At 43.4% G+C, this 15,891-nt stretch overlaps 1 protein-coding gene across 1 annotated transcript; it reads right to left on the bottom strand.

Annotated features, from left to right (window-relative positions):
- Nucleotides 1–228: 228 nt before the first annotated feature.
- LOC125896387 (Hermansky-Pudlak syndrome 3 protein-like) lies at nt 229–6,297 on the bottom strand. Its single transcript, XM_049588909.1, has 6 exons — nt 3,651–6,297; nt 2,868–3,071; nt 2,548–2,652; nt 1,392–1,598; nt 1,194–1,281; nt 229–416 (listed from the first exon to the last, which is right to left on the bottom strand). Exons 1-6 carry the CDS (start codon nt 3,846–3,848, stop codon nt 289–291), a joined length of 930 nt encoding a protein of 309 aa, XP_049444866.1. The 5' UTR covers nt 3,849–6,297; the 3' UTR covers nt 229–288.
- Nucleotides 6,298–15,891: the final 9,594 nt, after the last annotated feature.

Raw genomic sequence — 15,891 nt, 5'->3', positions numbered from 1 at the left:
GCACGATTGTCTGAGGACAAACAAAGTGCTGGTCACGGCATGAAGGCTGACGGGAGCCAGAGTCATGTGTTCAGTGTTGTCACGTGGATCACACACCACTGTTGAGGGTCTCTGGAGCAAATCACTGAAACCCAAACTGCTCAGGTGTAACAGGTCAATTCAAAGTACACTCCAATTGTTCTAGTCATGGGTTTGGATGAAGGAGTGACACATTTGTCTATTCAAGTATGTGTGTGTGTGTGTGTGTGTGTGTGTGTGTGTGTGTGTGTGTGTGTGTGTGCGTGTGTGTCAGGCCAGTAGGTGTCTCTGGCTACATGTCAACAGGTGTGGCAGAAAGTATGAGGCGGTGCCATCGTCAGGTATCAGCTCCAGGAACTCTGTGGGGCTTGTCTCCATGGCAACCACAACCAGCGTCTCTGTTGGGAGGGAAATGGGACATCACAACATTGTCTCATCATTGTCATCCCTTGTCAAACCCTGGTGCCTACAGTACATTACCCATAACGCAACTTGACTCAATTCACTCAACTGTTCAGTCAAATTTGTGTTCGTTGCTCATTTTGGCTCTGCTGCTTTGTTATTCTAAATATAATGAATAGATTTTAAGATGTTTTAATTATCTGAATGTATCATGTTTTATGTATTCAACTAATCAATCATATTTTCTGTACGTACAGTTTACCATCATGAAGGTCTAAATGCTCTCAAAACTCTCTCTGGACTTGAAGGACTAAACTTTGAACTTTTACCTAATATAGTTTTTTAATAAAGTTTTTTTTTTAATCTAAACTTGAGGTAGGACAATAGTCAATGCTTCATCTAATTAACTGTTCTGTTGGCTTAAAAAGCAGCCACATTTAAATACACAAAACATGTAATTATTAGCATAACCCAACTCATTCTTTCCATGTGCACATTTGTTACACTCAATAATCACAGTGTCGTCAGTGTGAGTGACCCTAATTTAGTTTCCTGATCTTGTTACGATGTTGGATTGTTGTTAAACCTGCTTGATATCTTCGTCAACAGTGCATGTGCCAAACTGTCACTCTGGCCAACATCAAGTCAAAAACGACTCTGGGTAAATATAAGATAGCCTTTGATGAAACCAAAGGGGCTTTAAAGTAAATTAAAAAAAAAACAGTACTGGAGTAGTTTTGGCAGACTGATGGTATTCTGGCAGAAGCTTCTACCTTTGAGAGCAGCCAGTAAAATGCTGTTATCTGTCGCAGCTCTCGTCCTGTTGCACAGCTCTGGGAGCAGCTTCTGCCACCACAACGCCTGCAGAGATTAGACAAGGCAAGCAGTTTAACATGAGAACATGTAGACATGATACAGAGGGAGGGTAAAGGTTACACAGTTTACAGTTTAGGCTACTGCTCAGTACAGACCATATGTTTGTCTTGTAACTGGTGGTTGGCGTAAGCTATGATGGCCTGAGGACAGCGATCCAGCAGCTTTTCAATGCTGCTGTCGTACTGCCCCCCTCTGGTTGCACAGAGGAGGTGCAGGCTGAAGCCCCACAAGGTTTCCTCTGACAGACGCTCCATCAGGGGCACGACGGAGCCCACAGACAGGGACGGACCACACAGGAGGGACTGGAGAGACGGATATAGACGAATATACAAATGAAATCAAAGAAGAAAAAAGGTAGGTGACAGGGAGACAATGTGACTTTTAACAGATGGAATAACAAAATCTGTGTCCTACAGTTACACAAGTTGAATTCATAAACGACAAAAACATAGCTTTGCTCAATTTAACACACTCAGCTTTTTTTCCTCCGTCACAGCCTGAGTTGGGTTGTATAACCAGTAGCTTACAGTGGCTACTTCTTACAAAATTTGGATAGGTATATTTGTGCGGCTGTTTAGGTCCAAAGCCAGGGTTTTAGAAACACTGAAGTGATATGTCTAAGTCGACTCACAATCTCATATTTTCTACTGATTATTCTGTTTTGTTTTTTTTTTTGTTTTGTTTTTGGGGTTTTTTTGCAAAAGTTCTATTCATTTAAAAACAGCTGTATTTGTCTTGAAATTCTCTAACGATGGTCTCAAGTTGTTTTCTGAGAGGTTCAGGAATAGATTATGTTGCAAAAAACTGTTTAATTGATGAATTTATTCCGTTATATATTTTATTTCAATGCATTTTTAAACTTGGAAACATATCTGAACTTTCCATCCATTAGGCCAATACAAATATTGCCGTCTACAAATACACCATACCCTCCTCCCCTATTAATTGAAAAGTGCACTTTCATGGGTGCTACCATTGTTGTGTGATGTCAGACAACTGCTTCTACATGAAGTTGAGTTTACAAGTAGGAACTCTGACTCTGAATGGTGTTCTGTTGTACTTTTCATAGTGCGAGAGCATCATTTTTCGTGTACTAGGTTGTCTGGATCTTTGCCTTGTTTAAGGGCTGATAACACCGTGAAGGCCTTGGTCACCTCTATCAATGTCACTTGATGCTAGATACTTACTGAGGCAACTTAATTTAAGGCATATACCGTCATAGCAGTCTTGTTTTGTTCAAAGAGACACTACCTGCAGTTTGTACAGCGCCTCCTGGTGTTGGGAGCTGGTAGTGTGAGCTGGATTGAGAACAGTGAGCCATGGGTACAGAGCACCATAATGAGAGCATGAGTTTATCTGAAACACACATAAACATGCAGTCCTCTTAGTGCATGAGAGAGACGTTCACATGAATTGATTTCTGAGCTATTTATACATGGTGGTGATTTTCTGGCAGGAGATTAAGGTGGTGGACAAACATCACAAGTCATTTTACAAGAGTCCGAATAATTTGAATTTCGAGCAGGTCTCAGCCACACAAAGAAAACAGCAGTCATTTTTAGTCACCATACCAGATCGTCAGCACTCTTCAGCGACTTGCGTCTTGAGGGTGTGTGTGGTTTGTTGGAGTATGTGTCTGATTTGGTGTTGGCCAGTCGGCCGATGTAGACAGACGCCAGACGGAACAGAAGTTCCTGGATGACAGTGTCCTGTGAGGAAGCCATGAGCATCGCCTCCCAGAAATCCACCTGTAAGCAATTCCCACAGCCCAGCTCCTAACACACACACACATACACACACACACACACACACACACACACACGTTTTTAATGTTATCTTTTCAAGATCACACTTGCAACTAACCAAATGTCAAAAATCAGTTAGATGATCCCACTTCTAGTCTCCTAGCTGTCATGCAGAGCTGTGACGATCATTTGATTCATCGAATCGATCAATTAAATGAACCCCCAGCCAATTTGATCATTGATTTATCAGTGTGAGTAATTCATTCATTCATTCATTCATTCATTCATTCATTCATTCATCTTCTAACCGCTTCATCCTCTTGAGGGTCGCGGGGGGCTGGAGCCTATCCCAGCTGACCAGTGTGAGTAATTAAAAACAAAAAAGAAAAAGAAAAAAAAAGAGGGACAATTCAATGGTCCCAGTTTCTTAAATATGAAACAGAAACAGAATATAAATGATTTGGACATAACAAGACCTTTGAGAACATCATCTTAGCATTTGGGAAACAATAATTGTCATTTTCTGACATTTTATAGACCAAACAACTAATTGACTGATGAGAAAATAATCAACAGATTAATAATCAATGAAAATGATCAACAGTTCACCTTGAATATGTGATCAGCCTGTTCCAGCTGAACTTTGTTGTTTTCATGTAAAGCCACCATGGCGGCCACCAGCAGTCCTGGTTGGGACTTTGCCAACTGGCGTGTCAATGCTGTGGGACGGATGTGTGCATGCTGACCTCCACCTCCGCCATGCAGCAACAGCCTCGGCTCCTCAATGAACCCGTACACCAGCAGCATCTGAACAACACAAACACAGACATTTGTCCTTATCTACACTGTAGGAATGACTCATATATGTTGTGTAATTATTTAGCCTGGTTGTTCCTGAAAGATCAGGAATTTTTTTGTAAAGGAGACCTATCATCAAAGAAGCATCAAGTCTAAACATGAGCAAAATATCAAGTGTCTTGAAGCTTTATAACTTACGCATAATAGTAACACCCAGGACATAAGGTCAGAATGTCTAAATGATTAACTTAAGGCTCTAAGTTAGGCATTAGTATTCATCACGCCCTTCAGTAGTCTACACTGGAACACTGGTGAACATATAAAGTTAATATTTTACTATGAAATATTTCTCACTTTGAGGTTTAAAACAAGGTGTGTCCAGTGGTGCGCAGTGAGACATTGTCTGGCTGTGCCATATCCAACCTGATCAGTCATCATCCCAATATGATTTAATGCAAACTCCTAATGTGCTTTACAAATCTGCACCATGCTCCTCCTTTGAAATACTATATTCAATAATTGTTCAATGCAAACATTAAAGGAAAGTTTAGGATTTTTTACACAAACAAAACTATACAAACATCACCACACTGGTGTTACATGAAAAAATAGAAACATCTATCAGAGGCCTTCTATTTGTATTTAAAAGATAACTGTTTTTGAAAAGTTATACTATAATCTCACTATATAATGACGAAAACTCTGTCTGTGGCTGCGTGTGTGGGTGTGTCTGTTCCACATTTTTCTCCTCACTGACTTGGTCAATCCTAGACTCACAAGTCAGTCTTTAGACGCTTTCTTTTTTTTTTTTTTTTTCTACCTGTCTGCATTGGTCTTCGTAGCTTAGCGCCACGACAGGATGTAAGCTTCTTATGAAGATTGATGCACTGTTAATCTTGCAGTCAGGTATTTTATACCCATACTGTGTGTGGTTGTGACCGTCACCCACCCTCCCTGGAGACTAGCCTATCAGCCTTTATTGGAAAAACTTCCTAATATGAGCCAGAGAGGGCCGTGATACACCAAAGTGTTCCAAGGGGAAAGTAAGGTACAAGCAGGGGGGACTGAGGGGCAGGTGCTTAAGTCCTGAGTTATATAGCGACAGTGCATGCGGAGAAGAAGGAGGAAAAAACAAACAAACAAGCAAACAAAAAAACAGAGGAGAAACAGGCAGTGTAGCTGATGTATTGTGGCCTTGAGGTGGTTGTGCTCCATACAGATTATCAAAAATAAACATATACACGTCTACTATACTGTACTGAAAAACAATAACAAAAGAGAAGTCTCTACTGAAAACCAAAAATGTGAGAGTCCTGGTGGAGGAGGAAAGCCTGATTGTGGAGAAGAGTTGCCAGCGCAGTGTGGTAGGTTCGAGAAGCAAGTGGGCCCCTTTTAAGTGATCTCATCGGTTCTTTGCGATGCGTCACGGAGCTGAAGTATCGAACATGCATGTGTGTATTTGAACCCTCCCGAAGTGTTTATGAAAACCATCACCAAGGTCTAGGGCCAGCCCTGCGGGGGAAGGCGGGCGGGATATGGCACCCCAAGACCGCAGGAGCGCCCAGACCCCACGCCCAGGGAGCTGCAGAGGCCGCAGGACACCATGCATGCCCAAGGACCCGGGGTGGCAATGGCCAGCACCCCCAGGGAGCCAGAGACACACCCCAGACGGGCGGGGCAGGAGGGTCCACCACCAACACACAGAAGAGAGCGGCCCACCACGAGCAGTCAATCCCTCATCGGGACTCCCTAGCAGAGGGCCCAAAAACCACAGCCGGTCAGGAGGCAGAACTCCGGCAGGAAACCACAGAGCCCCCAGGGCGCCACCCGGCCCACCCGCCACAGGGCCACGGGACCCCCCCGACACCGGGAACCCAGCGACACCTACCATGATGTAAATGGGCTCCCTGGCTCCAACCCTCAGCCCAGGAGGGCCGGGCCCCACGAGCCATGCCATGTGTATCTACAGTGTGTCTAAACCCACCACCCCCCCTCTATGATTCTCCGATCCCTGACGGAGAAACATTAACCCTACACTGTGAGTGTAAATGTGAGTGCCCATAAATGTGATGTGGTGCATTAAAATTGAGGGACATAGGAGACAGGTGGGGGCAAGGCTACAGCACACTGCTGTCCTGCAGCCCGTGCGGCCTTAAGGCACCTGGAACCTGTTCCCATCTGTCCCCCGAAGATGTAGGTGTGTGTGGTGCTTTAAAATTGGAGGACAGATAAGGATGGGCCGGGGGACAGTATGGAGGGCTACAGGACACCACTGTCCCATAGCCTGCCCCATCATGAAGCCCCCCAATCCATCAGTGGTCTGTACCTCGAAGAGTGAATGTATATGTGGTGCGTTAAAACTGTGGAATGTGTGGTGGGTGAACTAAATGTGGTTTAGGAGGCCAGGCCAGTGTAGGCCCGGCCCGAAGGCTGGAGGGATGGATGAGAGGGGCTAGAAGGTGGCACCAACCAGACCCCTTTGCCGCAAGGCCCCCAGCGCCCATGGACAGCGGGCCAGGCGGGCCCCAAGGAAACTCAACGGGCCCCCACCCAACCCTGCCCCCCAAGCAACTGCAGCGTCGGGCCCCCATGATGGTCCCGACCTGGGCCACACCGCCCGCAGCAAACCGACCCCCAGCAGAAGGACGAGGCGCGCCACTAGGGTGCACGGACGACGAGCCCCACCCAGCCCCCCCAGAACCCTGACGCGCAGGAGCACAGGCCAACCTGCAATCCCGCCAGTACCCCCCCAGACCGCCCCAGACCCAAAGCCGGACCCCCAGCCCATCCGACCCGCCCCCCACCGCCGGCCGCACACCAACGGGCAGGCCCACACTGCGCAGCACCAGAACACCCCCCGCGGGCAGCACCCAGCCCCCACACCAGGCCCCCCAGCCCGGGGGAGGACCCCGGGCCCGCCCGAGGCTGGGAGAGAGGAGCAGGGAGGGACGGGGAGAAGGGGGAGGGAGGAAGGAGGGGAAAGGGCGGGAGAGGAGCGAACCCCGCACCACCAGGGGCGGAAACAGCCCCGCAAGGGGGACCGGCCACGCCGCCCCAGGCCCAGGGAGCACGAGGAGACCCCCCACCCCCAGGCACACAGGGCGAGCAGTCCAGACGCACCCGCCCCTCAGGGGAAACTGCCCGGCCCCGCGATCCCCCACAGAGCCAGGGAGCAGGCCTGGATTCAAGGGGGAGAAGGTGCACCTAACACATGCTTAAGACCTTGAGTTCTGATGAACCGCTGTGGTATATTGTGGTGAGAGAGATAGAGGGATTAGGGGTGTGACGGCCTTACCACAGTAATGTGTCAGTTCCTTCATAGCTGTTCCTTGTGGTTGAAGAGGCGGGCCGTCCAATCTTCCTGGCCACACCTGAGGGTGTGGTCTTACTTTATAAAAGGTCTCAGTTGTCAGCCTGCTCTCTCTCTCTCCCTGACTGAGCAGCTGACTGCCACATGGCCAACATGGTGTAGTTTGGTTTGCCTTTGTTTCATTTGTTCTGTTTTACATACACACCCACACACACACACACCCACACACACACACACACACACACACTGCAGCCACTCACGACACGACAACATGTGTTACTTCTTATTTTGAAGTAGATTTAGTTAAATAAATCACCTTTGTACCTTAAATTGTTTGTGTAGACTCTCTTTTGTTGCAAACTGTGAGCCAAGTTTGTAACAGGGGTTACATCATTAACAGAAACCCGTTACATATTACACAACAGTCTTTCTTGAGTTGTAATATTTATATGTACAGGTGGCATATGCTCACAGGCTGAGTGGCACTATACAGACAGGTTTAGTGAGTGGATAAATGGTGACCATTTTTCTGTAAAGTATGTTAATTGGTTTCTGTGGCCAGCAGATATTTTCTCCAGCAAAATATGTTCTGCAAGGAGATTCAGCCAGTGGTTGATGTTGAGGGTCTGTTTATCTTTCCAATTGATTAGGATTGTCTGTTTTTAGACGCTTTGCTTAACTAAAGACTGATGTCTTTCTCCCTGATTTTGTGTAAGATGAGTGGATACAATTTCAGAGTTTAAAAAAACTCCCTACATTGCAGAACCAGTAGTAAATCCAGAGTGGTCCTTCGGTGGCTCGCTGAACTTTTGTGCTCGTAAACATAGTCCGACTGCATTAAAAGTTTTAAACAAAGTCACTGTAAGTCCTTCATTTCCACAATCTTCTGGACTGAGCACACGTTTGATAAAACGGAGTTAAATCTCTCGGCATCCATTTTCAAGCTCTCTGTGTGTTTGTGTCCTTGTGGACGAGAAAAGGGGAAGCGTACATTTCTGGGAGGGCGTGTCCTTTTAACAAAATGCAAGAGGCGTTGCTTTGTTTGCCGGACATTCTCTCCGGTGTGTTAAACACACTTTAGAAAGGAGTGTCCCCAGACTATCAGAAGGCAGAGATCTCTGATTGTCTGACTAGGTCAATCCATGTGAAATTTGGCACAGTGGTAGAGGGTCATGGGAGGATGCGAATGAAGCAATATTACATCAACTGGCCAAAGGGGGGCGCTATAGCAACCAACAGAAATTGCAAACTTTGAATGGTCATATCTCATGCCCCGTATGTCTTAGAGACATGAAACTTTGCACAGAGACGCCTCTCCTCATGAGGAACACATTTGCCTCAAGAACCCATAACTTACAATTATATGGATTTTCCGCCATTTTGAATTTTTTGAAAAACACTTCAAATCGATCTCTTCCTAGGAAGTTTGACCGATCTGCGTGAAACTCGGTGAACATAATCTAGGGACCAATATCTAAAGTTCCCTCTTGGCAAAAGTTGGAAAACTTACTAAAACTGAGGTTCTATAAGGCAATGAATATTGCGGAGGGCGTGGCTCATCACATAAAGGTGTATAACATCTCAAGGGTTTCACTGATCACCACGCAACTTTGTAGGCATATGACCACACATAATCTGAGGGGACCCCTCCATTATTGGCCCCATCAAACAAAATGGGGGCACTAGCGAGCTAATTTTCCTATCTAGGCCTAACTGCCTTATCGATTTTTACTAAACTTGGTAGATATGTAGAACAGGACACCCCTTTTTTGGGGGGGGGTCCTGAGAGAGCAAGGAAGACATCAAAGAACAAAGGCAGATTCCAACCCCCACTGCTGCAACAAGGGCTAGCCGCACCTTTCCCATGTGAACTACCAGTGCGGCCCACTTTTAAGTCAATACAACATATAAACACTTTAACTATCTGCCTTCCAACGTGCTACCTACTAATGTACAGTTTTAGCCCACTAACTATCCCACTATTGGCAATGGTACTACTGTACTTTCAATAAAGCCATCGTACTATCAGATTCACAAAAACTCTGTCTGAATACATTGCTCTTCTTAATGGGTTCAGTTGACTATTTAATCTGCAGTTTCCTATGACCTGTATCCCAAACACACACCATGTGAAACTGTACGTGGGCAACTGTGCACTCAATGGGTATGGACTAGTTATTTGTACACATAATTTCTTGTAATGGACCTATTACATGCACCTTTGATGGACCTTTGATAGCGAGTATGTATTATTGGATTACTGATTACTGAGTTAGGCTATAGATACACATACATGTACATGTACACACTGTTAAATAAAGAATAAATTTTTGATTTCAGTTTTTTCTGCAAAAGTTAGGAACCCTAAAAACACACACACACACACACACACACACACACAAAAATAATGCTCCTCTGCTCTTCTTGTAGCTGCACTGTTGCACCAATGTGAAGCTGCTGTCTCCCAGTCTGTGTGACTGGGTGTGTTTTTATAGTTAGATAATTTAGTGATTTTATTACTAAAGTATAAACAACAGCCATAAAACACAACTTCCATTCAATACAATTCTCTCACCGCATTAAATAACTGAGCATTATAGTTATGTTCCAGAGTTTTTGGGAACATATGCAGCATGAAAAAGATTTTCTTGATTGTCCTTTTAAAATGGTGAATTAGTCCAGTGTTTATGTGTATGGATGAGCGACTGTTTTCCAGTTATTTTTTGTTTTTATACTACACTGTTCCACCACATTAGAAAGACACTGACCACAAATAGATTTACCAAACCGGTTTGGCTCCAGCAGAGAACATAAGTTGCATGTCATTTCCCCTGTTTCACTTCTTTGTTTTCTGTCACTTCTCATCTGTCCTCCATCCAATGGGCAAAAATGCCCTAAAAATGTGTCAAATGTCACACACACACACACACACACACACACACACACACACACACAAATAATGCTCCTCTGCTCTTCTTGTAGCTGCACTGTTGCACCAATGTGAAGCTGCTGTCTCCCAGTCTGTGTGACTGGGTGTCAAGCTGTGGGATCCCTGGAATCCATTCGGCCCATTCTGACGAAATACCATCTATCTGTATTCGCCTGGTCAAACATTACATCTACCATAGGTTTGATGGACACACGCGTGTGTGCACGCACACACACACACACACACACACACACACACACACACACACACACACACACACAGATAACATGCATTTAATTGTAATTTACAACCCATACACTGGTCTGTTGAGTGTTTTTAACATCTGTCATTTTTGCCCTCTGTTCCTCTGTCTCTAGTTCCTTTATTTCCATTTGCATGTACACTATTCATATAATGAATGAATGAATGATTTATTTTCATGTCTGGCCATTTCAACACGGCCCACTCCTTATGGGATTATTCAGTGCATTTAAAGAAAATCATTTCTCTTGCACCATCACGCAGACACAAAACTAAATAAATAACAAATATAAAGCTAACGATTCAATACAAAACACTGGCATAACAAAACAAATACCTAATACAAATGGAAAATAAACTAATTAAACAGATAAGTGTTCAGAGTAAAGAGGGTGGGAGGACAAATGGGAGAGGGACCAAGAGCAATAAAGTATTTATGTCTGTATGAAAGAACTGCATGTCCTCTGTTGTGTCTTTAAGTCATACTTCACCCACAAAATGAACAATTTGTGTATCAGTTGATTATGCTGTGTTACCGTGAATTTGTGAAGATAGCTCAGTTGTTTCCTGCATGCTCTCATGGAAAACGGTGACATATCCATATATACTGTATGTTTTTTAAATTAACTGAAACCACATTTAACAGCAGCAAAAATGATCATGAAACATCTGTTTACAAACTCTCACACAACTTGTGCAGTATAATCCATCTCATTTATCGTATGCTCAGTGCTTCCCCTACACATGTATTTTAACTAAAATGTTACTTTTTATAACTGAATTGAAAGTGAAATTTATCTATGCTCAATTCGAATTGAAAATGCCAATGTGGTCCCCAATCAAACAATAAATCAATATGTTCGCCATTTTTCATGAAGCCATGTGAGAAAAACAAAGTTTTCTTCACAAATTCAAGGTAACATGGCATGAATTGATTTACAAATGGTCATTTTGTGGGTGAAATATTCTTCAATGGCTGCTGCAAGTAAAGTGACCTATCAGAAGAGTAGAAAAAAAAAACACTGCTCATGTTCATTTTTTTAACCTTATTTTTTTTCCACACGCAAACAGAGACCAAATAGCCTCTGAGCTAGTGAACTGATTAAACAATCACTCATTTCTTCTGCTGCCCTTCAGGGTGGCAAGTATGATCTCCCAGTTCACAGAAGGGTTGAACAGCTGTGGTGGATTGTGGGATACGATACTGTCTCACTGGAAGGAGTTTCTGCCAGTGATGACGAGTGCACAGCAGCAGCCTCTGACCCTGGAAGAGTTCAAACAGCTTTTCACTGTCTGCTACAGCCACCCAGACAGCCAGCTACAGGCGGCTGAGGAAGCAACAGTTGGACACTGGGAAACAGTCCTCACTTTGATCAGCGGTAAGAACAGAGGGATGGATGGAGGATAGGGTGAAGAACATAAGGACTCTTGTGGTTCAAGCACTTATTGAGGAAAAGAGTTTAAAGTGACATTAATGTTAGTATGAGAAGATCTGGTCTAAAGTCTGTCCTTGTGCACAATCAGATGGTCAGACAGATTATTCCTTGAAGACCTCCTCATCACTGGAGCTGATCATCTGCCTCCTCCTGGGTTCCCCAGATTGATCTCCCTGCGTTTTTACTCCCAGGTTAGTATCTATCAAATCATCACAAGTCCTGGTGGTCCCTAAAATGATGCCCGATTCATGTGAAACAGAAAACTGAGTGGAAACCACAGCTAATGGGATTCTGGGAGGCAGTGTGTCTTTAACAGGGACACATCACAACCATTCACCTGTGGTGGACTTACTCTGGCAATCTAATTACAAGAATTTTGTTTGAATTTCAGCCTTTTCCAAAAGACATCTTGCCTACATTTTGAGTCATTACCACACAACCATCATTAGATTATTTGCTACATAATGTCATCACTGGTCCAGTTTTAACTAATATTGAGCTCAGGACACGGTTTCAACCTGGAATGTGTCTATCTATGAAAAAAAAAGAAAATATTTGCAGTGAACAGCCAATTGTGACATTTAATCACTGACCAGTATTTAATGATTACATTTAAACTGAAACATCAGATTGTTTAAATCAGATTAAGGTTAATTTTTGGCCCCAGAGTTGAAGATTGAAATTCAGACTGTAAGCAATAAAACAGGACAGGAATCACACATTTGTGCTATCAGGCTACACTCTCAGTCAATAATCCAAGAAAGAGATGTTTGAGTTCCTTAAGTTCACAATAAGGTATTTGGTCTCTGAAAAGATTAAAATGTTAATGTTTTCTTCTGTCTTGAGATAAATCTTCACATCACACTTCCCTCTCCCTAAATTAATTTTCCAGGATGCTAGCATGCCTGGTGTGCGTCTGCCTCACACCTCCACCTGTGCTCTGGAGCTCTTCCTGCCGAGGGGACTGGCGGGGGCTGCAGACCTGTCAGTGCTGCTGAGCAGAGCCGTACACGAGGCCCTCGGCTTTACACATTTCCAGACACAGAGGGATGGAGAGGACAGCTGCATAGATGTGATGACAAATTTATAAGGTGGATGCCCGACTGGATACTAAACATCCTGCTGAAGCTGACACTTTGGAACTCAAAAGTTTCCACAGTATATGAACAATATGACTGTCTTTTTGACGTCTTACAGAAGCTAGTTCAGATACTTCCTGCATTGTGTGTCTCTGCTGATGCTTGTATTTGATATTTTGAGAAAATGTTTTAAATTTCATATTAAACTTTTGTATTTTCCCACAATGTTTTAAGGCAGAACTCAAATAATGTATATTTAATTCTATTTGCTTTAAAATCAAATGCTGAATTTCTTGTCAAAGGATTTATTAAAGAACACAAAAAGAACACAAAGACTGGGAGCTTTAAGTAGATTTGTTTCGCTCATCTTTCAAAACGGCATAACAACACAAAATAACATGACTGCCAATCTTATGTTATAAATTTACATCAAAGCAAAACTAGTCTATAATGGCCATAAAGCCTTAAGTGAAGGTGAGTGCAAATAAAATGTCACATCCGTCATTTAAAGTATAACATACATGAGAAGAATAAATATGAATTTTAGTCTAAAAATAATTTGAAAAAGTATTTAAATCAGTGATGATGAGAGGAAATACATTCTGTCTGCAGGTGAAAAAATAAACATTTTGCTGCATATCCTCGTAAGAAGAAAATAAGAAGTGAATGATACTGTCTGAAATACAAGACCATACATGGTTTATTCTGCCTAAATTTGTCACAGTTTTAGACATTTCTTTATCTTCCCCACCGATAAAACATAAATACCAGTTGACCAAACAGACAAAAGACTGAAACAGAGGGCAAAAAGCCAAAACCACACAAAACTGAACTCACACATGCACGCTTAATCATTAATATGCACCTCAAGCTTCTTTTTAAAAAATTAATCTGCACACAGGATGTCTCCCGTCTCTGTACTGAAATACTTTAAGGCGTTGTTTTATAGTACAACACCTCCCATGCCACAAACAAGGAGTACTTTCATACACAGGTTTTCCAGTGAATTGGAAAGATACATTCCATGTGCTTAATAAATCAGTTCTTGATGACACAAGGCAAAACAGATTCACATTCAAAACACATGACTGCATTTTGTCAGTAATACTTCACAGGCTGTTAATTTCCCAGATTTGGGGAACAATCGTCACACACTTGGTATGAGGCACTCACTGAAGTTATTGTTGCCAGTGTTACGGGTGAAACGTTTCCTCATTCATGTATGATGAAAGGACAGAGTGTTTCCTTGTTACCAGGCTTCTCAGCATGGCACCTGCTCCTCCGGTTAGAGAACATGGGAATTATTGACACCCTTTGAAAAACCTCTTTGACAGGTGAGATTGTGTGGTTTGAGCTTCCCATTGTACTGTGCAAATAATTTGACACTTGAGCCAAATGCACATCTCCACTTCACATTCCTGGGAATATTGTTTAGGGATTATAGAGTGACAATGGCTCCTCTTGTTGACAAGTAGAGTTTTTTTGTTTTTTAATTTGACAAAAGGTTGATAAGGAGGCAGATGATGGCACTGATTCCAAAATCTAAGCCTCTGTGTTTAATCAAAAATACTTTAGCTTGCACCTGAAGTACAATCCAGGTATTTCTGGTGATTTTAAGATAATGGTTTTAGATTACCTCAATACAGTGGAGTACAATGACATTTGATGTGTTGTCTTCACTGTCATATCTTTCCAGATATGGTGAAATGGTTGAAGTGATCTGCTCCTTCAAATTTTGTTTAAACAATACCATCAGCACAACTTTGAATTGTTGTCTTCATGCACCCATTTTTGACTATTTCTGTCCACATGAAGCTTCTATGGGCCAACTCCAACCCTTTGAATGAGTGTCACAGTGACTGTGTGGGCTGTTCCATTCAGCTGTTTATTAAAGAACTACATGGAGAGAAAACACAGAGAATACACATAAGCAGAATGATCTCACTCCCTAATCTCATCTGATATCTTGTGTGTATGCATTATAATTGTGATGTGAGCTGAAGAGCCTTCACAAAACTTATTTTGCATATTCTGTTTTACATACCTGTTTTATGAGCTCAATGATAGTGTCATTGCTGACCTCTCCAAAGGACTGTAAACTCATCTGTAGATGTGCCAATGATGTCAAGCCTGTACGGACAATGAAATATATTAACCGAGAAATTCATTCAAAGAAATAATTTGCATATGTCAGTATAAAAGAATATGGTGAAGAGCAGCACACACAGCTCCAAATCTTAGGAATGTATCGACTGCACTATTGTAGCAAAGGTCAAAACAAAAACAAAGAAAAGAAAGTCAAACTTTACAAATGCATTTGAACCCCATTAATCCTATGAGTTTTGAAATGATTTCGCATGTCAATTTACAGTTTATAAGATTCATTTATTGAAGAATCCAACTGACACAGCTATGCATAGACTCAAAATGTATACAATGAAAATTCTGTCTCATGGTGGGCATAACCCGTCACTTCCTTACTTGGAGTTGTAGGAGGCCCAGTTGTTGGAACCGCAGTTGTGGGAGCTACAGTTGTGGGGGCAGCAGTTGTGGGAGCTGCAGTTGTGGGGACAGTAGTTGTGGGTGCTGCAGTTGTGAGAGCTACAGTTCTGGGTGCTGCAGTTGTGGGTGCTGCAGTTGTTGGAACAGCAGTTGTGGGTCCTGCAATTGTTGGGGCTGTAGTTGTTGGAGCAGCAGTTGTGGGTGCTGCTGTTGTTGGGGCTGCGGTTGTGGTTGCTGCAGTTGTTGGGGCTGCAGTTGTTGGAGCCCTAGTTGTTGGGGCTGCAGTTGTGGGAGCTGCAGTTGTTGGGGCTGCAGTTGTTGTGGCTGCAGTTGCCGGTGCTGCAGTTGTCGAAGCAGCAGTTGTGGGTGCTGCTGTTGTTGGGGCTGCAGTTGTGGGAGCTGCAGTTGTTGGGGCTGCAGTTGTGGGTGCTTCAGTTGTCGAGGCAACAGTTGTCGGAGCCCTAGTTGTTGGGACTGCAGTTGTGGGAGCTGCAGTTGTGGGTGCTGCTGTTGTTGGGGCTGCAGTTGTGGGTGC

Source organism: Epinephelus fuscoguttatus, linkage group LG10 (genome assembly GCF_011397635.1).
Source record: "Epinephelus fuscoguttatus linkage group LG10, E.fuscoguttatus.final_Chr_v1".
Taxonomy (NCBI): Eukaryota; Metazoa; Chordata; class Actinopteri; order Perciformes; family Serranidae; genus Epinephelus; species Epinephelus fuscoguttatus.
The sequence above is the reverse complement of the archived record's forward strand: the minus strand, read 5'-3'. Positions and strand labels throughout refer to the sequence as shown.